We start from the raw sequence: 24,882 nt of genomic DNA, 5'->3' as shown, positions 1-24,882 counted from the left end.
TTGGCTGACAGATTAAGGATTCTGGCATCTTGTGTTCCCGCCAGCTTTCAGACATGTTTATAAATCCCTGTAGGCATCAATATAAACCCTCTTGGATGCTCTGGCATTTCCAGGGTGTGTTCATAACACTATTGTTGTCTCAGTGCAGACGGTGTAAAGAGCTGTTTCTCTGTCTGAGCGGTCAGGTGCCTCTCAGCTCATTTAAACAGAACCCTCCTCAGTGTCTTTTTTACTTGCTCACCTTGTATGTTCTTCTTATACTCTCCCATTCATCAAAACACTGAGTCAGACATTCCTCTGTTTATAAATAAAGCTTTACCAAAGAGGAATCTACAACATATACCAACCTTTCGGGAAAAAGGAAGAAATTTTCCCAGAAAAAATGTGCATTAACCTTGATGCCGCTGTAATAAACCTTATTTATGGATATCATCGTCAGCAGTGCTTTAAAAAAATATTTTCATTGTCAGGCAGATATCCCATCTGTGCTGGGATCCAGAATAATGTAAGAAGCTTCACTGACCTTGTGGCTCATATAGGCAATATAATGAAATAGAAGAAAGGGGAAGAAAAAAACACATTTGTCATTGTTGCTTGGCTGCAACTTTGGGATGAAAGCTAAACTGAGGTTCATGAAGTTCCGGTAATAAGGCCACTGCGGACCAGAGAATGCAATTTGATTAGATCCCCGGCACAAGGGAAAAATTTTGTTGTGAAAATGCTTCTTTACATCATGTGCAAGATGGGGAAGGGGTGTTCAATGCTGCTACAGTAATATCCCCGCCGAGACTTGTTAAGTTTAGTCTGTGGTATAAGTTGTCATTTAAATACAGTTGACTGAGTGCCCTACTACTCTGCTCAGGGGGTGGTGATGTAAGGGTGTGAACAGTCTCAGCTACAAATGCAGTGACTAACTCACGTTGATTACATGTGGCTGATGAGCAAAATTATTATTATTTTAACTTGTTTTCTGCAATGTTGACATGTAGCTTCTGATTAGAACAATTTCAGGTTGGTAATCTTGTCTTTTTCTTCTTCTTACGAGATGGTTAATGGGGTTAAAGCTGTGTTCTGACAGTCAATCAGTTTTTTTGTATTGCACTTGTCGAGCAAGAAAGCTTTAGCACAATACATTCAACCACATAGCCCCTGAACCTTTTCAGGTTTGACCAAATTTTATGAATTAGAATAACTCAAAACTAATGCATAAATGAACATAATACTTGGTTTTCAAATTTCTTTACTTATAAAAATCTACAAGGTTTGTTTTGCATTTGCATTCAACCTTCTTTATGCTAAAACCCCACTAAATAAAATCTCGTGCAATTTATGGAGGCACATATGTTTCAGATCATCCAAGTCGGCATGTCAGAATCGGAACATCTGTGAGAAGTTGCGAAAAACGAAATATGAAATTGAATAGATAAATATTTACAAAAATGTAAGGTTTACAATATTAATATTAAGCCAAATTGCTGTTTCAACACTGGAGCATCGTGCACATCTGAATGTGCCTCTTTTGAGTAGACACTTTCTTTTATTCTGCACCTCTTTATGGTGTTGATTTTGCAGGGCACCAGTAGGTGGATGTGATCAGACAGCCTTGGCACAGATAGATGTGAAAAGCCCAGCAAAATGGTTGTCTAATGTATTTCAGCTTCATAAAAGTGAACTCCCAATAAAATGTTTAAAAACTATCTAAAATTTAAAATTCAAAATTTTATAATAAAATAACTTAATTTAGAGTTTTTATATCTAAGTAAAAAAAAAAAAACAACCCCCAAAAAAAGGGTAATTAAGTAAACAAATTTGCTTGGTTTGAATTTAGTGAAATGAAAGTGTAGGATTATTATGGTTTTATATCTTGGAAAAAAAACATTCAGTAAGTTAGAAAATAGTCCTTCTTGCTGCAGGATGTTTCAGACATGTTTCTGACATTTTGCTGCTTTTCTGTTGAATTTCCGCCATCTTCACTAGTGTTGACTTTTTAAACACTTTACAAGGGAACAAAGCATGCATTAACCTGGAGACCATGCAAAATAAAACATTTGGAAAATGAAAAATACAAAAATAGTACTGTTTTAGATCGTTTAAATAGTTTTGAGCCAAAATCTAAACTGACCAATAAGTTTATTTAATTGCACTACTGTACCTGTGTGGACAAATACTTTGCTTTTACTACAACTACATACAAGGTCGCTTGGAGTGACCAGGAAAAAAAGACATTTAAAGGTAAAGTTCACATTCAAGGAGCCATTTTTCAGAAATGATCATTTAATTTAGAAATCAGTTTAAAAAATAATTTTCACACACTAGAAGTTAATAGATGAAACGATTCACAAAACAGAAAAAAATAATTTAACTCTACTTTGAGCTTTAGATAAATACCCCCTGCATTTTAATTTCCTTGCTGTACTGTGAAGCATTTTTAACCTAATTAATATCCTCCTCACTTCTAAATAGTTGGTCTCAAAAGGGTTTGTCCTGACTCGTGCAAAGGGAGGAAAAACGAGTACTTCAGTGTCCCTATCAACAGTCTGCTTGCTTTATACAGTACACATGACACTTCATCACTGAGGCCCACAGGAGAGATGAAATACTCATTTTAATTAAGCTGGTTTGATGCAGACGGTCTCTCCGTGCAGGAAGCTGGTGTGAAGTGGCTGCTGGTTGGTCCCTGGGTATTTCCAGCATGGTTGGCTTCATGTAGGAGGACTGATGGTGGCAGCGCTTAGAGAGAACATGGCTCTGTGAAAGTTTCTACCATTTTTACTTTAACTGAAAAGCAATGTTCCCATCAAAGCTCAATAAAAGGGAGGAAATACATGTTTAAATTGTGTGAATTTTCTCTAACATCTTTGTGGAGTTCTTTTAGGAGTTATTGATTTTCATGAATAAACACCACTGTTCAATCCATGCATTTGTTCAGCGGATGACAAAAATCGTTCAGTGAAGCAAGATGTTTCATAAACATTAATTATGAGTTAATGGGAAGTAATTTGCATTTAAGTTGTGCAGTGACACTGTAGCGGATTTTGCTGAAATTAATTAACCCACCACCCTCCATCTGCCAGTTTGGTCTAATATTTTAAATGTGGCATCCTGTGGAAGCATCTTTTACAAAACAGATGGTGTTTGTTGAAGATGCTCAGTGTTCCTTTTTTTTCCCCCTTCATTTTTTGAAAACAAGACCGATTTTCCTAACATTTAGCCAGTTTGGCCAGCACTTTTCCCAAGGCCCTAAACTGCCAATGAGTTGTCCTCACCGTGTTCAGTGCCCGTCTCTAAGGAGCTATTCTATTGATTTCCAAATCCATGTCTTTTTGGAGAGGATGATACCTGGACACTTGGACAGACCATTGTGACTGAAGCATGATAGGTTGTCAGGTTTACAGATGGTAGATATCCATTCTATGCTCCCATGCTTGACTGACTCTACCAATAACCAGCCGAAACAGAGCTGCAAGGAATGATGGTGCCAGAGATACTGGTAGGATGGACTGTTTATACACAACCCTACACAATCACATATATATATATTCAAATTCAAATAAATATAGTTCTTTGCACATCATTACCTAATCCCAGTTAGGTAATGAGCCAGTGGATTTTAAAACACTATGCAATGCTGGTTACATTTAGAGCAGGCCCAAGGCATAACCAAACTAAGCAGCTGCTGAAGTCCTCCCAGACCTTCAAGGGCCCCCATAAATGCTAACATTTTAACGTGGCTCACAGATATAGAAATTTAACATTTGTTTATTGAGAATGATGTGTTTAATATTTTAATTTTGAGCTCTGTTTGTTCACAAACACAATATATTTGTGAATGTATTTTGTTATCTCAGTAAAGTATAATTATCACTGATTGCTTTTAAGTTTGGCCAATAAAACTATCCACATTTAGTGGGAGATATTCAACAATTTGACCTTGTATCTAATGGAATAAATGATCCTATAAGTGGTCGGTTGAGATAGTGACCATAACAATAACTTGCTGTGTTTATAGATGCTGCTTTTGCAGGCTTTTTTAGTTTTGGAGCTGATATGTGACCCTGCCAGCCACAAATATTCCTGAAATGTGGCTGGCAGGGCTTCTCTAAGCTTGTAAGATGATATTGTATACAATGAGATTGTGTCTCTTGGTCCAGTTATAAATAGTTTCATAATGAGCTGATATAAATGTATTTTCTAAGCCTTGAATTTGATCATCCACCAAATGAAAGTAATTAATCAGATTGTGACTTATTCATTTGTTCTGATATTTAATTATCCCCTTTTAAAATAAGCGATCTGATAAATTGATAAACATTGCATTTAGTGAAATTTGCATTTGGATCCCAGACTCATTCATTTTAATTTATTCAGCTTTGACAACCCTTAAAAATAACTTTTTTCCCATGTTTTGTTACTGGTGGTTGGATAAAAACAATGGATTCTGCTCATACATGTTATCTATTTGCTTGTTCCAGTCGACCTGCTTGGCCTGCTGAAGTGGCGCTCCAACACCAGCCTCCTGCAGCAGAACCTCTGTCAGCTGATGAAGGTGGACGGTGGTGAAGTCGTGAAGGTCAGAGCTAAATCAGATGCTTTCATTTGTTTTATATTTTGTTGATTTTGGAAAAGGTTTGTATTTCTTGTGGGCTTTATACTTCTTAAGTATCCTGACATCTAGCGAAATAAACAATCCAGTCACAAACCAATCTTTAGTAGCCGTGAAAGTGACAGCTTCTTGGCAGCAATTTCACTTCAGTGTTCTCTCCCTGTCGGGGGGATCAGATTGTCTTTGTACAATTTTTTTATGTCTCCTAGTGAGGAGGCAGTACATAGCACCAAACCCTGCTTATAAAAGGGAAGATGACTCACTGTCAGATTCACAGTCATGCCATTTTAAGTGCTCAACATGGGGCAGATGAATAAATCACGTTGTACCTAATGCTTTAGGATGGGCTGTTTGGATGCCTTCAGATCAGAGAGTATCTGTGGAAGCCCAACTATCTTTCCTGTTTAAAACAGTTGATAAATAAAGCATTTTTATTATTAGCACTCAGTCTTTTCAAATAGTCTCATGACCTTTAGTTGGCAGTTTTTTTAAAAGTGCAGTTTTTCTTTTAACACTTGACGTATATTGACATATTGTTGAAAGCATGCAGTGCATAAATAACAGATCAGGGGCGTTTCTAAATGAATGGCTTTTCTAATATTACCCTTACTAAATCTAAGATTAGTAAGGGTAATATACTTTTCTGACTAATGTCAGAAAAAGGGCAGAATTTAAGTATATCCCAAATTTTAATGTCTGTCTTGTTTGAAAGTTGTATTCATGGACTAATTTCATATCATTAAGCCTGAATGTTAAACATGACTTTGACATAAGTACTTTCAAATAAATTACTGGAGAATTTGTTTATTTGTGGGTAATTTTGTAGTCTTAAAAATAAGCTCAGATTATGTAAGTTTGGAAAAATGTGGACTCTGGTGCTAAAAAACATGTCCAAACGCTGGTTTAAGCTCTTAGCTCTGCTTGTTACGTTTGCTTCTCACTGACAACATGATTAGCCTCATTCATCCAGCAGTGACAGACCAAGCACAATACAATGATTGTTGTGTTTCTGTCACTTTTTACAACTGTTCTCAGAAATGACTCAGATAATGGAGAAAGCAGAGAGAAAGGATATGTATAGTCTGTGTTTCTGAAGGTTCTGCTGACAGGAAAATTATTACATTCCTAGTTGAGCCACACCAGCTTGTCTTCATGGCTGTAAAGAGGCGTTAATGGGGAGCATGGAGTGTACAGAGTTCAGCTGCTAACTGTATAATTTCCTCATTATTCTGTATAAATGTTTAAAACCGTTTTTTTGTTGATTTTATGACCCTGGTCCACCCAGTCAAATTGCAGATGAAGAACACAGGATATTGTCACTATATTATGAGCCAATAGACTAAGGGCCTTGAGTTTAAAAAGAGGCTCACTCTTGTGCCCCCTTTAAGTTTTTCTCCAACAGACAACAGAGGAATAAAACCACAACTCTGTGCTGGTTTAGGTTATATGACGTTAATTTAACAGTTATACCGCAGTAATATCTAAAACAGGCTACTGATTGGATTTTATATGTAAAAAGCATTTACTACAGAAAAATGGGAATGTCTCTAAATATGGATCTTATTATTTATACTTGCAGTTTATGGGTCTGTCCACTAAATGATTTCTTTATAGGAAAGGCGTGTTAGCAACTCAGCTGCTGTGTTGTAGCCCAGAAATAGTTTGAGATGATCATAACCTTAATTAAAATGTTTTTTTACACTATTTACACAAATATTTGCCACAAAAATGCCAAGCATCAACAGCTATTCTAATTTTAATAATGTAATATTAGATACTATTTGTATATTATATTACAAATAGTCATTTTTTTCTGTAACAATTTTTGCTGTTGTAAATTTCTATAATTTTCTGCAATAACTTGCTGCCTATTATGTCAGTTTTCAACTAACTATACTTATTGTGCAATATGTTAGATTTTTTTTTTACCCACTGCCCTTAGTAGTTGTACAGGTGTTCATGTCGATTCTTTTCCTAACTCTGACTAAACCTTTCGCGCATTATCGAAATATCTGAAAGGTTACAATAACCGGACGCTTTAATAGGATTGTGTGAACTTCTTAGTTATTCTATTGTAAATAATTAACATGAGTTTACCTATTTAAAGTAACAGTAAAATTGTGTCTTTTGATTAGATATTAGACTGTATTAGGCTGACTAATTGAAGTAATTTGTTATTATCTGCATTCAATGCTTCCTTCTGTTAAACTCCTGTGCATTTCTTTCTTTCTAGTTTCTGCAAGACACTCTGGATGCTCTCTTCAACATAATGATGGAAAACTCTGACAGTGACACTTTTGATACATTGGTGTTTGATGCCTTGGTAAGCACAGACTACAAAAGCAGAACTACATAATGTATGACAGAGATCCTGTCAGTGGAAATGAACACTTGGAATACATTTGTGGCCCACATGCAAATAATAAATGTTGTGAAACATTTAATGTGCTCAAATGCCCTTTGGCAGACATCCCTCCACTGCTTGTAATGCATTTTGATCTCCGAAAAGATCTGTTGTATATTAAATAACTTGTTTTCAACCATACGCAGACACTCAAAAAAGAAACAAGTTTACTTATACAGTCATACATTTAAAATATGGTGAAATATATTTTAGGAAAAAATATGCTAGAAAAAGTTGTATGAATAGGGATAACTGTATCTATGAGAGAATTGTGAAGCAAAGTCTGTTAAAAAATTTGGGATACTCTCAGTCCACACATTCACTGCAAAACACAAATGCATCAAACACACAGGCTGCCACGTTTTCCTTCCACTAAACATTACATTGATACACTTGGATGCAGAGTTTTATGCCCAGCCAACATCTTTAGCAATGGCCTTTTGTGACTTATCCTTTTAATAGGGGGTATAAATAACCGTTTTGGTTGTCTTCTCTTTTTTAATTCATTTAAAATTGATGAGGTCCCAGATTGTAGGGTCTGGGACCTCATCAATTTTTGCTAAACTAGAATCATAAAATTTGTCACTCTAATGAATCGATACAATGTTGCTAATGCTTTTAAGTGAAATCTGGAAAAAGTTAAACTTTTCAATAATTCATTTATTAAGTTTCTCCTGTTGTTGTCTAGTTCTGCTTTAGCTTTGTAGTTGTTACAAATGTCTCAAATCCATTTTAAAACAATTGGGATTTCTGATTAATTTCTACATAGATTTGAATCAGAGGGGTCAAATTTTTCTTCAAGTCGATTCAGAAGTTTTTACAAAACCCTGAAAGAAGTGATCACATACTACTTGCACCTTGTTTGCTGTGAAATACAGTATATTTTCCTTTTAATACATAACCGAGTATCGTGCTGAATCCCATCTCGTGTGGCATTTTATAACAGCTGGAGGTCCATCTCAGAAGAGAGTTTCTCTTTCTGACTATGTGTGCGGGGATAAATTGTGTTATTTGGGGGTTTTAGATTATCATCGGCCAAGGGAATTGAGAGAAAATAGCTTTCTGCTCTGAGCCAATCTTGTGTAATTTCCTCGTCCCTTTCAACATATTGAGTAAGACAGGTAATGTTTGGTGCTCTTCATTACGAGATTCATGGTTTTACATTTTAATGAGAGTGTCTTTTGTTCCCCGACAGGTGTTCATAATTGGACTTATAGCAGACAGAAAGTTCCAGCACTTTAACCCTGTTCTTGAAACCTACATTCGCAAGCATTTCAGTGCTACACTGGCTTACACGTAAGATTATTTCTCTTTCTACAAGTGTTTTCTGTTTCAGAAACAGTCTGCCCAGTCAGACTTCACTGCAAAATCAATCTCACTTTAGATACAGTTTGTAACCTACAGAGCAGCACCTCACAGCCACCTTTTTGGCTATAAAACTTCATTTAATCTAGAATAAATTCACCCAAAACAAACTTCCACAATTTCTCAGATGAGGCTTAACACTCGTGATTAGAATTCCTTTAATTACATCCATTTGTATTTTACAAATTTCTCCTGAAAAGTTGTTAACTTATTGCTACCCATAATGTCTACCAATGCCAGCTGATGAGCTCCATTTTTTTTTCCTTTTGTGATGTCATCACCTCAACTACACACAAATCAAAATTTGTGGTATTTCTCTTAACTGTGCTATTTAAAAACTGTTTTTGGAAATCCTGCTCAGAAAATCCATGCCTTATTACCTGGGTGTTTTTATTTTTTATTTTTAGTGCTTATCTGTTTGTGAAAAAATTACACCACTGCATGTAATCTTTAAGTTACTATGTATCATACTTGCAGGAAACTGACCAAAGTTCTGAAGAACTATGTGGAGAATGCTGAGAAGCTGACAGAACAGCTGCTGATGGCCATGAAGGCTCTGGAATACATCTTCAAGTTCATTGTGCGCTCCAGAGTTCTCTTCAACCAGTGAGTATTAGAGCATTAATACTAATATAGTGTATTGTATTAATTAATTGATTAATTATTAGTTCATGTGGGAAAAAATAATGTAGTCTTGGCAAACCAAACATTTTGTATACCAGGAGCTAGTAAATTAAGGCAGCTCAGCTTTGAATACCATGCCAGTTTCCACTTAATGCTGTATAATTAAAAAAATATATTGGGATAGAAATAATGCACAATGTAAACAGCATTACTTTTAAATAGTTTTTTCATCTAATGCTGTTAGAAAATAAACTGCTACATGTATTAATCCGAGTCGATTTAATCTTGCTCATCCTGCTGGCCACAGATCTGATGCGTTTTGAGGTCCTGCTGGGCTCAGTTTGCACTGCAACATTTCCTCAGGCCACCTAACTTTTCATTAAAGCTTTAATTGCACAAATAAAAAATGAATCAAATAAAAAATGAAAAAGTTGAAGTAAAATTCTCCAAATGCTGAAAAAATATTAGAAATCCTAACTGACCTAAACAGGAAGCATTTACTTTGATGTCTCAAGTAAATGAAATTTGAGAATGTAAAATTTATGAAAGGCATAAATAGATTGATGAACAATCAATTCTATTATTGCATGACGGTGAACTCATGTATCCATCAACATAATGTCATGCACCTTCAGTTTCTTTATGGCTGCAGTCAGAATAAAGCTCAAACAGGCAAAACTAAATGACATGTTAGTCATTTCTGTTGATCTATTTATAATTGGTTTTGGGGATGTTAAATGGAAGATGGGGTTGTAGTGTGACAGAAAGAAGCTGTTGGTGGGATGATGTATGATCCTGGACTAATTGAGTGTGCAGCGTTTGATTGGTTTCCTGCCCAATGTCTGGAGGACACAGTGCCCTCTAACTCTCATGTTCAGAGTGTGTGCCTAAGCAGAAACAGAGTCAAAATTCTCCCTAATGTGGAAAATTGGGTTAGTTGAAGCTCTCACTCTGCAGCCCTTGATGTACAGGTGCCAAGTCTCCATTGACTGGGTCTTATTTATTTTATTTTTTTAATGCTGTCTAGTGGAACATATCTGTAAAATTGGAGAGGAGCACCTTAATCACAGAGTGACATGAGACTGCCCAGAGCCCCCTGAGCTATTCAGTGCTGCGGGTGAGCAGCAGCTTTAAGTAATTGTTGTAGAAGGAGCTCTGAGACGCACGCCTCTAATCCCATGATTTCTGTAAGCCCTCAACAGTGACTCTCCTATACCATGTAATGCCTGGAGCCCTGTGAGATATTATAGCATCGCTAGACCCACCAGCATGGAAGAAGGCACGGGAAATCTAATGTACTCTGAGCAGTTATACCAGTTCATCTGTCTTTGACCTGTAGTCTTTAGAGTGCCCCCTCCCCCTCTCTCCCCATATAGTTTTTGTTCTACTTATAAGCCTTGATTATATTACTTTGCAGCAAGTAGAGCTTTGGCTTTTCCCACTTCATCACCAGTTTGGGGAGATTTATGAGCTCTGTAAGTGGGAAACAAACAAACTGTGGATTTAACATAATTTCCCATAACAAACCAGCAGAAGGAACACATTAGTGCAGCTCAGTAAATTAGAATATCATTGAAAAGTTAATTTATTTCAGTAATTCAAGAAGAAAGAAATTCCAATAGATTAATTACAAACAGACAGATATATTTATTTTATATGCTGATGATTTTTCTCAGCAGCTGATAAAAACTTAACACACACACACACACACATATATGTATATATACATGTATATATGTACAGTACAGACCAAAGGTTTAGACACACAATATCAGTGAGGAGATTATAATATGATTGGGGGAAGCATGGACATGTTTGAAGCTATCCAATGTAATTTTCAATTGCATGAGAGCAAAATTTTCAGCTGACAGTAGGAAGGCTAAAATGAGTGAATTTAGTTTTTGACTTTTAAATATCAGTGTCCGAATGAGGATCTACAGTACAGACCAAAAGTTTGGACACACCTTCTAATTCAATGGGTTTTCTTTATTTTCATGACTATTTATAAGGCAAGAAATCCCACTTATTAACCTGACAGGGCACACCTATGAAATAAAAACCATTTCAGGTGACTACCTCTTGAAGCTCATCAAGAAAATGCAGAGTGTGTGCAAAGCAGTAATCACAGCAAAAGGCTGCTACTTTGAAGAAACTAGAATATAAGGGGTATTTTCAATTGTTTTACACTTTTTTGTTTAGTGCATATTTTCACGTGTTATTCATAGTTTTGATGCCTTCAGTGTGAATCTACAATGTCAATAGTCATGAAAATAAAGGAAACTCATTGAATTAAAAGGTGTGTCCAAACTTTTGGTCCGTACTGTATATACAGTATATGTATATATACACATACATATATGCACGCATACATGCACACAGAGAGAGAGATGGTCAATGATCATATCCCTGACTCTGTCGCTTTGCTTTCCAAACATATGGTCAGATTTAAAGAGTAGCAGCAGAAGCAAATGGGTGTATTAGCAGTTATTGCCAACAACTGATAGCATTGTCCAGGACATGTTACTGTGAAATATCATGTCAGAATATGAACTGTTAGCATGTCAGAACGATTATACAGCACCAGTTTTCAGTCAGAGGCTTCATTTGTTGCAAGAGTGACTGGTGCTGGAGATCCTTCCTTCCCAGAGGAGATGGGAAGGAGATCCAAAACAAATCTTAAGATATTCGGGTTTAATTTTATTTCCCTTTGGGATCAGTGACATATTTTTTTAATTTAACTGAATTGAATTAACAGACTGCTGACTTTATAGTTGTCCAGCAAACGGTACAGAAGCATTTTAATGGAAAGTTTAGTGGAGCGGAAAGATGTGGTAGAAAACTGTGCATAAGCTAGATCGTTGTTTCTCAGTTCCAGTTCTAAGCCATAATCATCACAAGTAACACAGACGAGAGGCTTTAAATATATCACAGTGTGTGTTGTGAATATCTGAGCTGTAGATAAGAAAGCAAAGAATGAACACAGATATTTCCTCTCCTTTTTGTTGACTGGTATTCCCGGAGAGATATGAGCATAGATCTTAAATTTTTCAGATTTCTGTTTCCACATGACAGCAGGTAGGAGCTTCTGGGTCTTGTCATGTTTTAAATGCTAATCCATCTGGCAACAGGAGTGATGTCTGTGAGTTCTGATCCAAGAGTATTTGCATTCATAACGCACGTGCGGGCTTCTCTGCTAACAATGTTTAATGATTTAACAGTGAAGCATCAGACTCCCGTCGTTCCCAGCGCAGGTGGGGCTGTTTATGCGGGGGCTAAAAGAAACAGCGGCCCCCTCGACCGTCTGCCAAACTAACCCGCCGCTTCATCTCCTTGCAGGCTCTATGAGAACAAAGACGAGGCCGAATTCATGAACTCCTTGAGGAGCCTCTTCACATCCTTTAACGACATGATGAACAGTAATTCAGAGAACACTGGCATGGTGAAGGTAGGCTTGTTATCACACGAGTCCAACTGTGTGCTATCGCTCAAATTCCCTGCCAGGAAGTGTCTAATGTGGCATGAATAGTAAATAACTGCTGCTGTGTAAATAGTAAATAAATCTGGAGTGATTAGCTTTGGATGACATATTCTGTGAGGGGAGATGCATGAGTCCCGTTTCTCCCTCAGCAGCTTATTAGGCACCGATATCAGGATTTCTTCTTACAGATGATCTCTTTGTCTTCTGTTTACTATTTTCATGTTTCACTCTTCAGATTTTCTGGATATTTAATTCTTTTTCTTATTTTTTGTGTTGAAGACTGCACAAAAAAAAATGTGTTACTTGTGACATTTAAAAAATATATATATTATTAGTAATTTTTAGTTAGCATTAAATGGGTTGGAGTTAAAGAAAATCCCGAAATAAGATATCTGAAGCTGGTTAAGTGTTATTTTAGATTTATAGTATTTAATCTGTATAAAAAGCTGTTCCTAAGGAGCGTTAAGTGCTCCATGGTCCTGCTAAGGGTATAAGTACCACATAATCTGCTTTAAAATCCCCAGTTGCCCATCCCTGTAGTCTAATCTGCCATCCAGCCTCACTTTCCTGAAGCAGGAATTTCACCCACTTTTTAATCTTTTCCACATTTTGCCTTATTACAGCCAAAAATCTCAGTCCTTTTTATTTAACATACCAACAAAAGCAGTTAATAATTATGTAGTGGAAAGAAATTTATTTTTTTTATTTTTTTCTAAGAATAAAAATATAGTGTGAATGAGAATTTGTGCTTACTCCTCCTGTGTGCAATTTAATCCAAGTAATAATAAAAACCTCAGACGGGTTGGGAATAAAGCTGAAGAGTAGTTCCATCAGATGAGAATAAAGCTCAGATTTTTGGCCTTTGTAATACAAAATGCTTTTTTTGGCAGAAAGAATAACCCTGCCATCACAATATTTAAATTGGTGACGGCAGCATCATGCTGCAATATTTTTTGTTAGTTTTTTCAATAGGGACAGATGTTGATCATTATTGATAAAGATGGATCGGGCTGAATGTACGTGATGTCTCCCCCTTTCACGATCAATAAATGTTAGATATTTACTTCTTGAGAATTGTAAAGTTATGGACTTCAGGTAATCTGGAAATGGCCTCATGTGTCTTTTCAAAGTTTTGGGCAAGGGCATTTGCTTCTCTAAGTTTATACCAGTTCTTCTTTTTTCTGCTTGGCTTTGTGTTATCACACACACACACAAACACACATACAATATATATACAGTATATATATATACAGTATAGGCACTGGAGCAGAAAACTGCCAAAATCTCTGCTTTTATATTGATGGTCACAGGGATATTGGCTTTAGAAGCAGCACCGTGCTGCTACTTCCCCAATTCATCCTATAGAAACAAACCTTAGGTTGAATACATAAATGAAAAATGACAGTGTGAAAGCAGTTGTGTGTCTTTGCACATGTGAGAGTTGAATTCAATACGTTTGCAGCCCGGTGAGGGTCAACTTAAAATTGACATGTCATAAAATTTTGACTGTAGCTCCACTATTTTCCCTCTTTTTTTAATCTAAACTGCCAACAATGTCAAAGTTTATAGTTGTAAAAAGCTTCCAGCCTACTTTGTTCTTTATTTTTCCAATAGCTGTTTTATTTAGATTTCAACATGAACATATTTGAAAAAAGAATTCTCCTTGCATAACAAAGCTCATAAAAAATCTTATTTTCTATTAATAAAATAAAAATGACACAAGTTGATAAAAAGAGTTAAAGCTTTGCCATGTTAGCAAAACAATTCCCTAGTTTTTGTGCAGCCTTTTAGATCTTTCTTGCATCCTCAGCTTAGATATGTGTTGATTTCTGTTGTTTGTTCCTCTATCCGTGTCTGTGATGTTCTGCCTTTCGTTTCACTTTGACCTTGCCTGTCCTGATGTCTGGGTCTCCCCTGGCACTCTGCTCTTTAGCTGCTGCTTAAGGTATTTATGTCTCTTCTTTCCTCCTCCTACCTGTAAGTGTTCTGTTTGTTTGTTTTTCATTATTATTTCATGTATTTTACTGTTTTCTTAAGCTGAACTCGGTGACACCAGACTGCAAACCAACTGACAAGCTAATGGTTTTTTTTTAAAATTATTATTATTCTGTGCAGTCTCTCTCAAAGGCTGACAGATGCTTACCTCACATACACCTCTGCTTTTAGAGATAACATAATCACAGGGTGCATGCACCTTGGAGCACCTACAGTAGATCCATGTGCCCAGTCAACCGTAGGGAAAGTTCAGGAGTCAATTAGGAGTCAGTTGCTGTGTAATTGGGTGAGATATTAGCTTTACTGTCAGTAAATTAAAAACTGATCTTGAGGAACGGCCATGAAAGCGAGGAATCCTGGTCTCTTCCCAAAGCTGCCTCTCTGTGAAAGCATCGTAGCAGGTGGAAGCTAATGAGCAGTCCCTTTAAACCTCCCTGAAAAAAAAGAACATCTGGTCGGACGTGCACACACTCGTGCGGAAACTCGATCGACACGCAAATAGACTTAAACTTTGATCAACCCATACCAACAGATGCTTTCGCTGATTGTTGGTAACAAACGGAAGCAAAGGTTTTTCGCTGCGACTTAGAAGCCACACTTTAGAGCAGGTGGGACTTGAGCTGCTGATGGGAACAAAGCGAGAAAACTGTTTTCATGGTGCTATTTTTGGAGCCAAAACAAACAACATCTGAGAAATTAAGTTCCCCCGTCGTCTTAAGGAGGGCAAAAATTTTGCATACTAAAGTAAAAACAGATGTGATAAGATTAGAGTAGATTAAATGGAATATTAGTTCGGTGTCATTACTGTCTTTTGAAGATACCGTAACAAGGATACAGTCGCCCTCTAAAGTAATTCTAAAATAATAAAGTAACATGATGTTTGCAGAGATTTAAGACAACAGTCTAACTGCTAGTAGGTATTTTGTTTTACAATTTCTCTGTTAGAAAAATGCCACTTTTTCTGTTATCAGTAAAAACTTAGACAATAAATAGGTAAAAGTTTGTATTCCTTTTGCTCTTTTATTATAGTTGCACCTCAGTAGATTGGTTTACGTTCACACAGCAAATAAATCCGACCCACGTCTGACTTTTTCATTGCGTACCTAACAATTCCAATCATTTCACTACCCCACAAAAAATTAGAATTGGAGTAAATCTCTATCAACAGGTCTAAGATTTAGAAAAAATTGTGATCAACAATTGGCCACAAAAATCAACATAATTTTGAGATGTTGATGTTTATCAGTTACAAGACTAGATGAAATGCAAGGAAAAACTGCATTAGATTTTCAGTTATTGTCACTTTATCACTAAAAATGATCAGAAGGGACAGATCCAGTGAACATTTGTCCAAATATTTGTCTTATTTAGGCTAATTTTTTCTTTGCTTCATCTTCTAAAGGGTGCTGCCTTAAAGTACATTCCTACCATCGTCAATGACGTCAAGCTGGTCTTTGACCCCAAAGAACTAAGGTAAACTCACTTGTTTTTCATGATTTTCACTGAGAATATAATCGGGTAGATGTGGACCTTTCCTGTCTTATGGCATATCATATAAGTATCTTAAGAGCTCTTTCTGTAAGGATTGCTTTTAGAAATGCACCATAGAAGTTCAATAAAGATAATTTGTTGCTAATTTTCCAAGTTTAATACAGTTTTATTAGTTTAGTTTTTCTCTTTAATAGTTGCTAATTCATATCACTAAATTAGAACATTCTAACATATTTTCCATCTACTAAACTTTTCATTTATACGCCTGACTTTATGGATTACTCTCCTTCTGTGACTTGTGAACAACTGTCATTTAGGAGTCGTAGCACAATATTTCTATATTTAAACGTTTTTTTATTAGTCTTATACAATATTCCAGCTTTCTGAGAAACTGACAGTTTTTTTTTTGCTGAATTAATGATTGATGTATACCACTTTGTGTAATAAGTTGATATATTACATACTTACCTTTTTCAATTGAATTGGTGAATTAGATAATGTTATGATTTATTGAGATGTTTTCCCTAAATCAAGACTAGCTCTGCTCAGATCTATTTTTTGTTCTGCCTTGCAGTGCTTTTATTCCACACCTCTACGTTCAGCAGCTGTATAGTTATGGCCTCTGCCCAACCACACTCAGGTTCCCTTGGAAACTCACTAGCTGCTCCACTGAAGTGTTCATTTTAGTTAATGCTGCCCACTGTGAATGTCATCAGCCACAGCATAATGGATTCTTTATGAAGTGTCACACTCTTGCGCTCTGATCTGTTCATTTATGACATTAAGTCTGACGAAGTAGAAGATGTAACTTGACAATCTGTTCATCTGGATTACTTAGTGTCAGTTCAGAGGATTTCTAGGCTTTTTCAACCGACTGTTTTTGGGGTATAAAATTAAATTTAAATTAAATGCCCTGTTCTCAGGCACCTTTTTTGAAAATCTATTTTTGCGTCTGTGCAAGAAGTTTAAAAAAGAAGTCCAGGAATTCTGTACTATCTATTTAATGTGTGACATTTATGCTTTGTGTTTTATGTTTCTTGATATGTAAGAGAAACAGAAAAAAGTTTTTGTTCCATCCTTTCTATGCTGACCCATGTTTTAGAGCGTAAAAGTTTTGACTTTATAAACCTGATTGCACAAATAAGTAAATGACTAACTTATGCAAAGTTTTAGTTTGCATTGTAATTTATTAGCAGTATAATCTCAGAGGGAAAAAAATTGGAGAACAATCCAATCTGCAGTGGTACTGTTGTTGGTAATCCTGCTGGTAATGATCTGTGGAACTCCCTTTTTACCAACAACACTTTTACTCATTCCACAGATTTTTTTTTTTATAGGATTCAGGTCCGAGGACTGACACAGCTATGAGAGAATCTGGATTTTGTGTATAATTTTATGTATTTTATTTCTGTTGATTTGGGTCTGGCTAAAAGATCCAACAGTGATCGATTTCAGTTTTCCTGTTAAGCCCACAAGATTGTCATCCAAGATTTCAATGTATTTGAAAGAATCCCTAATACTTTGCCTAAAATTACTTGGAAGAGAGACAGGACCGGCACAAACAAAATAAGCTGCTGCTTAGTGCCCCATAAAATGCTAGGCTTTATGACAGAGCATAAAATAAAAATAATAAAATGCTTGTCTTGGTTTATTGAAAATGTGACTACTATTAGGGTTGATTTGATCGTTTCTGAATTGGTAATATTTTTCACACTGGTTAAAATTTTAATTCTGGATTCAAAAGATTTGGCAAGTTTACTTTGAAAAAGTGAAAAGTATAATCTTCATTGTTAGATCTTTGTGTTGACATACTTACAATCTGATGCTATAAGTTTGTTTTTTTGGTCAGATCAACCTGGGTCTTTTCCCGTCTGGTGACCAGTGGCTAAAAGAAGTGGCTATATTTATACCACAGAGAAACAGAAAGTCACGAATTACTCATTAGAAGAAAATCTAGAAGTGTGAAATATAAAAACATTTGCATTTATGCCAAAACAGGTGCATTTATGCCAAAACATTCCACCCTGCCCCTTCTCTCCCTACTGATTGAATGCAGTAAAGTTATATAAAATGAATCTTTTTCAAATTTGTACAGAAAAGTCCATAGCTTTCTGTTTAGGACTATTTAGAAGAGTTTCTGTTTTCCAGTTTTAAATTGTAAATTTCCTAAATTACATTAGGAATGAACAACATTTGCACAAAATCAAACCTAACCGCAGTTTCTGAGAAGAGAGGCTATAAATATGACAGTGGGTGCTGTTTTGTTATTAATCGTTAAATTAATCATAAAATTGTTTGGAAAAAAGGCTGACGCAGCTTGTCTAACTATGCTTGATGTGACTCCAGAGATCGTGCCAAATAATTTACCATCAGAAACCAGATGAGTTATTGTTTTGATTGGAATGGAGAGTCCTTCTGCATGATGGCTCTTTTTTCCTGTTTCCAAATCTGACAGCTGCCAGGGTTAATTTTATATTTTTCCTTACATTTTATAACCACACTATGTAAATAACATCTATAAATAGATGTATGCAAATATTCCCTGCACAAAAGTTAACACACTGCATCACCTGCTCAGCTGAGAAGTGTACTCTCTCCATGCTCACACATGGAGAGAGCTGATTGTTTTTTTTCTGCTTCATTTGTTCCCATTTCTAACCAAACTGTGATTTTTATTCAGTGGATATTTTTGCAAGTGCGCAAGCTACCAGAGCAAAAATAAAACCCTTTGATTTTTAGCTATTATTGTAATAAATTTGATACATATGAACCATTAACCTGGCTCTAAATCACAGGCTTGACTCTTTGGTGGCTGAGCAAAGGTGGCTTTAGCTGTTCCCGTTAGCTAAAAGCTTGCCAAGAGTCTTAGCTGGAGGCAATCGGACTGGAGCCTTGGGAGTGGAGAGTGTTTCATGCAATGCCAGAACATTTTCCTCTCCTGCTTTTGTCCACGCCGGTCATAAGCATGTTGCCTGCCTCAGAAAACAATAATGTACAAGACTTGTGTGAAAATAGGAGGGAAGATTTATGTTTTAACATTGTGAATTTCAAAAAGTTTCTTCGTAATACTTAATCCTAACAAATCTGAATATATTACAGACAGTGGAACATGTTTCTTGTGTAATAAATATGTCAATATATCTATAATATAACGTAAGGCTGCCTTTGGAGAGGATTGGATACAAACCAATTTAATAGAAATATGAGTGGAAGGAAAATCTGTGGGATAAAAATGTGAGCAAGCTTAAGGAAGACTGTGAAGCAAAGACCATTCAAGAGTTTAGGAAAGATTTTCAAGGTGGAGAGTGTGGGTGGAGTCAGGCAGACATTGGCTACATTTACTGCATTACTTTTGTTAAGCCCCTCCTGAACCAGAGACAATAGTATAAGCACGTAGGTGAAAAGGGACTGGTTGCTTGGTGGGCCAAAGTTTTCTTTTCAGAAAACAAACTTTCTTTGAAAATCAAGGTTCCAAAGTCTTTAACCACAGAATCTGAGTTGTTTGAAAATCAGGTGTGAATTTTTTACAGGCAGTCATGATTTGGGGAGGCTTGTCACCATGTTTTATTTATTTTATTTTAATAATTTTATTACATTAGTAATTTTCTTAAATTATAAAGATAAACAGAAAAATTCTAAAAGCTCAGATTAATTAAATGTTTTCATTATTATTATTATTGTTATTATTTGAAAACTTTAAATCATTCTATATTTTTTGTTCTGATCTCCATTTAGGCCAGATGTTTCTGATCTGAATATGACAAATTGTGACCTCTGCTCAAACTAGTACAGAGTGGCCTAGTGATTTTAAATAGTTTATTTGACCATTTATTTGTAGTCAGAATATCTAGCCATTTCTGTTGCTTTCTGGGTGATTCCTCATGTCAGCCAGCTCAGATGCCTGATAAATTTGACCTTTTCTCTGTCTCTTTGTCTACACAGCAAGCTGTTCACAGAGTTCATCCTGAAGGTCCCTCAGGGTCGCCTGGTGAAACAAAAGCTCGACTGTCTGATTGACATTGTCCACAGCGATCTCTTTACTCATCACGGTGAGAGCGCAGCTGCACAAAAACGCTTATATAAACTGTACTGCCAGTTTCTCAGCGTTTGCAGTTTCACTCACAGCTCAGTAATTTAGGCAATCACACACACCACCTGCCTCCACCAGGCAGCCCTGTGTGAGGCTTCTACAAAGGTCAATGGTAAGGCATGGTGGAAATTCTTCATGTTTATTGTAGGAGGTAGACAAGTCATCTGTAATAATCTTCTGCACTTGCTTGCTTCTTAAAATAAGGATTAATATCAATGCTGTCAAAATGTTCCTCCTATGTTTTATGGTGTTTTGAAGATATTTTTTTTCATATTTATTCATTTTTTCCTGTGGTTATGTCAACAAAATGTGACTACAAGCAATACATTTTTTTTTTCATTATTCTTTTATTTATCTGAGCTTTTTATATCCATGTCCATCTTTTTGTGACAGTCATGGTCCTTAATTAGACATTAGGCTGGTCCAAATGTCAGTATGTGTTCATTCTTGAAAACTCTCGAGATGGAAAAAAGGGATGGACGAATGACTAAATGGATGGAAGAAAGATTGGATGGATAGATGGAAAAAGAGTTAGATGGCTGGACGGATGGACAAACGACAGTGATAGATGGTCAAATGAATGGATTGATTGGAAAAAAAGAGGGATGGATGGGTAGGTTTGTGGATCAGTCAATAAACTTAGTACAAATCTGTGTATAGACTGATACAGACTGGTGGACAGGTGAATGTATGAATGGTTGACAGATAAGTAACGTTTCTGCCAGCCAACCCATCAGTTCTTGAACTCTTCCACTTGAGGCAAAGACTGACCCCTGACCTCTAGAAAGCACTCCGTCTTCTTGTGTTTGAGAACCCTGCCTTCCAACATAAAGGGGCCTACAATTTATCTGTGGGTGCATGTTTTAAACACAACAAGCAGAATGTGGCCAGATAATTTTCATAAATATCACACTCTTTGTTCATTTCTGATTTTTGTTTGGGCTAAAATCTAAATTGTAACTCAAATTTGATTAACTGCGCAGCCCCGTGGGGAGGCCAGTTAAACTCTCTGCCTTATTTATCAGCGTGAGGTGTTTAGATCAGTATGATCGTAGGCAGTGAGCTGTGAACGGTTGCATGAACAAGGTGTAATTGGAAGTTTGTCCTGTTCAGTAATGTCTGATATCGAACACAACACGGTGTAAATGTCATCGCTTTCAGCGTAATGATCCAATGCTTTCATACTTTTCAAACATAAAAGCTTCCAGTTGGTGGCTGGGTCAGTTTAACGCGCCGATATTGAAAGGCAGCGCTCAGTGCGCAGCCCTATGGTCATTACTATTGATCTATTTCTATAACTGTGGACGGGTGAACCTCCCCCACTGATGCTTGTGAATGAAGTGCTAATCAGCGGGATGGGTATTTGCTGCAATGCAGATGTGGATTATCCTCCCTCTGATCTTTCAGTGACTTCAAGGTACAGAGCCTTGCCTTTGTTAGCAATGCTTATTTACAGAAGCAATGTTGAAGAGGGCTAATTGCCAAGGAAATTTCTCCTCTCTACATTAGTATCAAGCTGAGCTCCACTTTGGAGCTATTTTATTCAAGATTAAATCAAATGCAGATGGTAAATGAAGCAGGCAGACTGGTTTTAGGGTGGTCTAATCTGTTGTACTAAGGGTCTGAGCATTCTTGCAGCCTGATCTACAGGTGGTCTCTAAAAAGCACTTTTGCCAGTCATGGCCGAAATCAAATGCCTGGGATGTTTGCAGTTAATTAATGCTGAACAGTTAAGCTAGGTGCTCTGTGTTTCACCACAGAGCTGTTTAGCAGTTTCTGCATTCTAAATTGATGCACTTTGCATGTGTTCGCAAATAGGAAAGGCTGCCTTTTCCTTAAAAACGTGTAAAATCTTGTATATTTTACACCCTGCCAGTGGAAAATAAAGTAATATCTCTTGCTAAGTGGCACAGGCTTAAAATTGGATTTCCGTGTATTGAGCATAAATGTGAAAACATGTGAAGAGCTTTTCAGCGCATGAAAAATTAATGATTTTAGATTGAATGGAAACAGAATCATCTGTCTCCATTTTGTTCCATCCTCTGGATCCTCTACCTTCACACCAAGTAACTTCATGTCCTCCTTCATCACATCCTTAAATTTTCCATTTGGTCTTCCTGTCAGGCTCCTCCCCGCTGGCTCCAACCTCAGCATTCTTCTGTTGATATAACCATTGTCTGTCCTCTGAACATGTACAAACCACCTCAGTCTAGCCTCTCTGACTTTATCTCCAAAACATGTAACATGAGCTTGTCCTCTGATGCACTCATTCCTGATTCTCTCCATCCTTGTCTCTCTCAAAGAAAACTTCAACATCTTAAGCTCTGCAAATTCCAGTTCTACTTCCTCATTGGCACTATCTCTAAACCATACATCAATGGTCTCACTTCTGTCTTGTACACCTTTCCTTTCATTTTGCTTATATTTTTAGTCACACATTACACCTGATACTTTCCCGTCTGTTTCAACCTGCCAGCACACACTTCTTTATCTCTTTTCCACACTCTCTGTTTCCTTGCAGCATTGATCCTAAGTAATTAAAGTCCTATACATTCTTTACTTCTACTCCCTCTAATATAACTGTTCCACTTTTATTCCCATCATTTACAAATGCTTTATTTTGTCTTGCTGCGGCTAATCTTCATTCCTCTCTTTTCCAGTTCATGTCTCTAGCATTTCCTCCATTTGTGCTTTGGTCTTCTTGCAGATCAGTGTCATCTGCAAGCATCTCTATGGAGACTTCTGTCTAACCTCATCTGTCCGCCTGTCCATCACCAAATCAATGATGTAATTCCACATCCACATTGAACTCCTGTTTATCCGACAGCACACCTCACTGCCGTCTCACAGCACTCATTCATCTCCTGCACCACTCTACCGTACTTCCGCCATCCCAGGACTTCTCATATAATCGTATAACTCCGCACTAATCTGAATGTACAAAGGCACAATGCATCTCCCTGTTAGATTAGATGTGAAGCTATATTCAGCAAAATTAGCAGAAGTAATCATTTGAAATAAATCATTGTGTGTAATAAATCTATAAATGGGATCCTTACTTTTAAAACTAGCCTAAACAATTAGCCAGTTAGATATTGTCAAATTGTTTGACATGCAACTGTATGCGGCTGTGTTTCTATATGTATGAATTTTGCCACCTGATTTTTTATTTTTTATTTATTTATTTTTTTTTACAATTTCTTGGAAAGAGAATGAGGCATAAAAACTGTATTAATGTGCCTTAAACAAGATTTGTTTTTGTTTTTTTACTGTTGTGCATATATAGGTCATAAAAACTGCAATTTGGGCATCTTTAAAAGGGTAAAAACAGCCATTGCATTTAGGCTGCGCCATGCAAATAGCTTGGTACTGTATTCAGCAACAACCCAAAATATCTCAGGACAGACATGGTTGTCACTTGGTGTCAAGGCTCCACGTCGAATGACAAGACAAACTCTTTAATATCCAGAACATCTCCATTCCGGTGAGGAAAAATAACACCAATTATTTAAATAATTGCAACGTAGAGCAGGTCAGTGCTGCAATTAGATTCTATAGAAAAGTGACAACAAAGGATGGGAGAAGAAACGCAGGCTTTCTGAAAGTGTTGCACAGAAGTTGCATGTCTGAGTGGAAACCAGTTCTTTAGAAAGCAAAGTAATCTTGTCAGAGTTTCAGAGTTTCATGATACTTAATGACACAATGAAAGCAGAAACCCACTGTCCATTTGGACACAATCGCCTTTGTGTGCAATAAATACATTTCAAAATAGAATTTAGCTTGTCAGTATATACCATGTTGGTTTGTGGTTCTTCTTATTTCACTTAAGAAACATAAGCTTCATCTGTTTGCTCATGTTACTTTTATGAACCATTAAATCAACTAATTTTGAGGCATTTGTTCAACTTCAATGCAGTAATCAGGTGTGAGCCTTCTCCTAATAATTGTAATCTATAATGAAATTATTCCTACGATAAGCTTGTGTAGAAGAACAATAAACAATGTAATTTCTAACCGCTTTGATGTCTGTAAACCTTATGTTTTCTTTTACTGGCAATTATTTTCAGCATATCCTATGTGGCTCATGATTAATACTTTAAATGTAGGTAATCAGTATGAATTAAGTAGGAATATTCACAGCTATAAAATAAAAGAATATTTCACGAATATATGTATATACCTTCTGCTATGTATACTTATATAGCCTTGATATTTAAAAATATGTTTAGGCTTTCATCATTTGTCTTAAAAGGAGCATTGCAATATGGTTCATTTTAAATACACCAAAAGGACGTACTACATTGTCTGATTTCATGTTTATTACCTCTGTGTACTTTTCAAGACGGCTTCTTCCATGGTTCATTCCCTGCATTGTGTTCCTCACCCTGTACTTTATTATTTGGACTTTTATACTACATAAGCTTGAAAAGTTTTACATGCTGGTGTATTTTTTAGTGCTAAGGCTTAAATTTTCATTTATTTTCGCTGAACCAGGACTCTAGAGGATGAGGATTATAGTTGCACATGCTACCTAATTTCTAGGTCGTGGGACTAAAAAAAAAAAAAAAATCTGATCAGTCATTTGAGGAGAAAGCTAAAACAAAGGTCTCTCACACTGAAAGTCTTGTTATAGTTGGTTTTGTAAGACTTATTGATTTCTCATAAAATTGCAGATATGTGTCTGGCTAGTTGTATCTGATTGTCAGCACTTTAGCTGTTGACTGCAGTTGTGCATTAAATGACCGTTTGAGGGAATGAATAAAGGGATTTGGAGTCTCATTGACACTTTTCCTTTACATATAACAGAAAGATTGTGATTCAACCGGACAAGA

The 24,882-nt window shown here is 36.4% G+C and overlaps 1 protein-coding gene across 2 annotated transcripts in view; it reads left to right on the top strand.

Annotated features, from left to right (window-relative positions):
- The window catches only part of dock1 (dedicator of cytokinesis 1), a 215,075-nt gene that overhangs the window by 53,860 nt on the left and 136,333 nt on the right, over positions 1 to 24,882 (top strand). For both annotated transcript variants that reach the window (XM_028029430.1, XM_028029431.1), the window contains exons 19-25: positions 4,473 to 4,570; positions 6,837 to 6,926; positions 8,203 to 8,303; positions 8,850 to 8,978; positions 12,333 to 12,441; positions 15,872 to 15,942; positions 19,903 to 20,009. In XM_028029430.1, coding sequence (XP_027885231.1) covers positions 4,473 to 4,570; positions 6,837 to 6,926; positions 8,203 to 8,303; positions 8,850 to 8,978; positions 12,333 to 12,441; positions 15,872 to 15,942; positions 19,903 to 20,009 — 705 coding nt within the window. The remainder of the gene's footprint in view (positions 1 to 4,472; positions 4,571 to 6,836; positions 6,927 to 8,202; positions 8,304 to 8,849; positions 8,979 to 12,332; positions 12,442 to 15,871; positions 15,943 to 19,902; positions 20,010 to 24,882) is intronic.

Source organism: Xiphophorus couchianus, chromosome 10 (assembly GCF_001444195.1).
Source record: "Xiphophorus couchianus chromosome 10, X_couchianus-1.0, whole genome shotgun sequence".
Taxonomy (NCBI): Eukaryota; Metazoa; Chordata; class Actinopteri; order Cyprinodontiformes; family Poeciliidae; genus Xiphophorus; species Xiphophorus couchianus.
This window is presented reverse-complemented; position numbering and strand designations above follow the sequence as displayed.